This window comes from Austrofundulus limnaeus, unplaced genomic scaffold (assembly GCF_001266775.1).
Source record: "Austrofundulus limnaeus strain Quisiro unplaced genomic scaffold, Austrofundulus_limnaeus-1.0 Scaffold511, whole genome shotgun sequence".
Classification (NCBI taxonomy): Eukaryota; Metazoa; Chordata; class Actinopteri; order Cyprinodontiformes; family Rivulidae; genus Austrofundulus; species Austrofundulus limnaeus.
The window spans coordinates 445,481-447,267 of NW_013952913.1; the positions used below are offsets into that span (position 1 = coordinate 445,481).

General features: G+C 49.2%; 1 protein-coding gene across 1 annotated transcript; it reads right to left on the reverse strand.

Annotated features, from left to right (window-relative positions):
- Positions 1 to 8: 8 nt before the first annotated feature.
- Positions 9 to 1,184, reverse strand: uts1 (urotensin 1). The gene is made up of 2 exons (XM_014025938.1): positions 764 to 1,184; positions 9 to 621 (listed from the first exon to the last, which is right to left on the reverse strand). Exon 2 carries the CDS (start codon positions 609 to 611, stop codon positions 195 to 197), a length of 417 nt encoding a protein of 138 aa, XP_013881392.1. The 5' UTR covers positions 612 to 621; positions 764 to 1,184; the 3' UTR covers positions 9 to 194.
- Positions 1,185 to 1,787: the final 603 nt, after the last annotated feature.

Consider the following 1,787-nt stretch of genomic DNA (forward strand, 5'->3'; position numbering starts at 1 on the left):
GTGTTGGGTTGAAGGTAAAGGGTCTAAAAATCTTTTTTTCCCTCCCCACTTTCCTTTCATGTCTTCTTTACAACATAAAACACGTGACACTTGCGGCTGAAGTGATGCGTAAAATGGCACCATGTGTGCGTAAAAGGCAAGGCGCACGGACCGAAACTCATCTCAGAGGCTTGGATCCTTCTGGGATCTGGGACTCACTTCCCCACCTCGTCGAGCACTTTGCGGTTGAGCTGAGCCTGCTCGCGCTGGCTCTCCATCTTGGCCATCTGGATCATGTTCCTGAGCAGGTGGAAGGTCAGGTCGATGGAGAGCGGCGGCTCCTCGCTGCGCTTCAGCTGCAGCTGCGCCGCGGTCCTCAGCGCCTCCTCCGCGCTGTCCTCCCCCTCCTCTTCCTCCGGYAGCAGGTGGAGGCGGTCCGGGTCCCTCCTCTGGAGGAGCCTCAGCACGTGGTCCCCCAGGAGGTCCGAGGCGGCGGCGCCGTCCGCGGCCGCCTTCAGGAGCACATCGTCCAGGCGCTGCGCCTGGAAGAAGCGCGGTCTGCCGGCGGCGGGGCGGAGGTGCGAGGAGAGGAGGACGGAGGAGAGGAGCAGGAGGAGCGCGACATGCTTCATGTCCTAAAAACTGAAGGACACAAACATTTGGACAAGTTTGACTGAGTTCAACTCAACAAATATTAAATATAGATTCAAAATTCAAACTTTTCAAAAGGTCACACCTGCGTCACCTGTCCGGTTCTGACCCTAAAGAACCCGCAGTTACTCACTTTATTCTGTCCAGGTGCTGCTGCGGAACTCTGAGGAGGTCTCAGGTTTCAGTTCTGGGTCTGTGGGGTCCTGTGAGCGGCTCCTGGAGGTCCCGGTGGTTTTATAGCCCAGCCTGCGCCTCGTGACGTCACCGCAAAGTCTGGAGACGTGAGGAGACGCTGCGCTGCGCGCCTGAGGAGCAGCTGCAGGTTCTGCCGCCGACCCACAAACACCACAGCGACTTTTATTAGTTTGGATCAGAAATGAAACCAGAACCAGGGAGGAGGAAGGAGACTCTCAGTCAACAGAAAAAAATGCAGAAAATCAAACCAAATTTTGGGAAAACTGAAGTTTTTGTTGCATAAAAATGAGTTTATTTGACAAAATTTATCAGTTTATCGAAACTAGAAACAAACTTTTGCTCTAAATAACAATGTGGAGCTGTCCGTGGTGCTGAATCTGACATCAGAACCACGGACCGCTCCAGAGCTGTCTGTGGTTCTGAATCTGATATCAGAACCAAAAACAGACAGAATCAGAGATCAGAACCACCGACAGCTCCAGAGCTGTCGGTGGTTCTGGATCTGACATCAGAACCACGGACAGCACCAGAGCTGTCTGTGGTTCTGAATCTGACATCAGAACCACGGACAGCTCCAGAGCTGTCTGTGGTTCTGAATCTGACATGAACTGGACAAACATCCTGAAATTGGTGTCAGAAACAGATTCAATAGTTGAGACAGTTTGTTTCAGTTTAAAAGGAGCAAAGTTTTAGTTTAAATTGATAAAATTTGTCATAAATTCAGATTTTTCCTGTTTTTCTTCGAGTCAGAAGCCGAAAAGAATTAAACTGAAAACTGGAGAAATGACAATTTCTGGCTAAAGGTTAAATTTAGCAGAAGGTATGAGATTAAATTGGCAAATCGCTTAAAGGTAGTAGCAAAAGTCAAGCTAAAAACTAAAAATAGATGCATCTATTAGTAGCTAAAAGCTAGCTAAAAGCTAAACATATCAGCTAGTAAACGTTAATAGGAGCCAAGGGCT